We start from the raw sequence: 1138 nt of genomic DNA on the forward strand, positions 1-1138 counted from the left end.
AACCATTATTCATATAATTAAAAAGGGCCTGCACACAATTATTCCCATAGGAAGGGTGGGGTCTGTTTCTGCAAGTTTTCTTCCTCACATTACTTGATGTAAGAGGATTTACTCTATACATTATTAAGTGATGTTATTTCTAGAACTTTATAAAGCTCATGAGTGCTGCCAGTGAAAAGAGGCTGCTGTTCGTGACTGCAGAGCCATCACTTCCCAGTATCATCACAAAAACAAGCAGCTTGCCTTTGACTCCCCACATGACAATGGACTGGCATCTGTCAACAGACTCGCATTATGTGGCCTGAGAACATGACTAGGACATTCGCTCTTGTGACAAGGCAAATTTCGGCAGCTCCTCTAGCAAGAGATTAGCATTCATTATGCTGCAGCACCTTTCCTCAAGCTAATGACATTTCAATCAGCACATATTCCCCAGTTTCGGTACTTTGCCATCTGAGCACAAGTCTCTAATTACGCTCAAGCAACAAGTTTCACATCAATCCCACAATTTATGCACTCACCGTACACCATCGCTCCTCCAGTTTCATGCAAGAAGCGGAATCGATGATTTTTAAATAACCAGATTGTCAAAATGGTAAGGATGAGCAAAAAATTAAAGACAAGCAGCTCCACTGCTCCCTGATGTTGAAACTGATACCCATCCTTTTCTGACATAAACCTTTGCTGTCTCTTCATTCTCCGGTCTTCTTGGGATTCCCTAAATAAAAGCCTGGATAAGGACTATTTTATCAAGGTTTGCCTAAGACAGTCCGCCTGCCTGAGAATTTCAGAATAAACACTGCCACTTTAGTTGCTACTTCACGAGCATTCTGCCCAGGCTTAGTATTCAGATGGCTTCTAGTTACAACTTCCTGTTTCTCTCTTAAAGCAGCCCCGTCTCTTTTCAGACTCCACAGTGTGGTTTCATCATCTGCTCTTACTGTCTTTAAATGATTCACTCCACGAAAATATCTTTCATATTGGAAAAATCTGCAAGCAATGATTCTAAGATATGGAGCCATGGTCTTACTGTTTCAAACAAGTCTTCTTAAGCTCCATAACTGGTGAGTTGTAGATTAAAAACAAACCAAAAAAAATTGCCTTATATCAGCGACAATTTCTAAGTTCAAAAAGTCAG

At 40.6% G+C, this 1138-nt stretch overlaps 1 protein-coding gene across 1 annotated transcript in view; it reads right to left on the reverse strand.

Annotated features, from left to right (window-relative positions):
* Positions 1-749, reverse strand: part of SLC9A9 (solute carrier family 9, subfamily A (NHE9, cation proton antiporter 9), member 9) — a 652487-nt gene extending 651738 nt beyond the window's left edge. The window contains exon 1 of the mRNA XM_012647423.1: positions 522-749. Coding sequence (XP_012502877.1) covers positions 522-696 — 175 coding nt within the window. The 5' untranslated portion in view covers positions 697-749. The remainder of the gene's footprint in view (positions 1-521) is intronic.
* Positions 750-1138: the final 389 nt, after the last annotated feature.

This window comes from Propithecus coquereli, unplaced genomic scaffold (genome assembly GCF_000956105.1).
Source record: "Propithecus coquereli isolate 6110/MARCELLA unplaced genomic scaffold, Pcoq_1.0 Scaffold268, whole genome shotgun sequence".
NCBI lineage: Eukaryota > Metazoa > Chordata > Mammalia > Primates > Indriidae > Propithecus > Propithecus coquereli.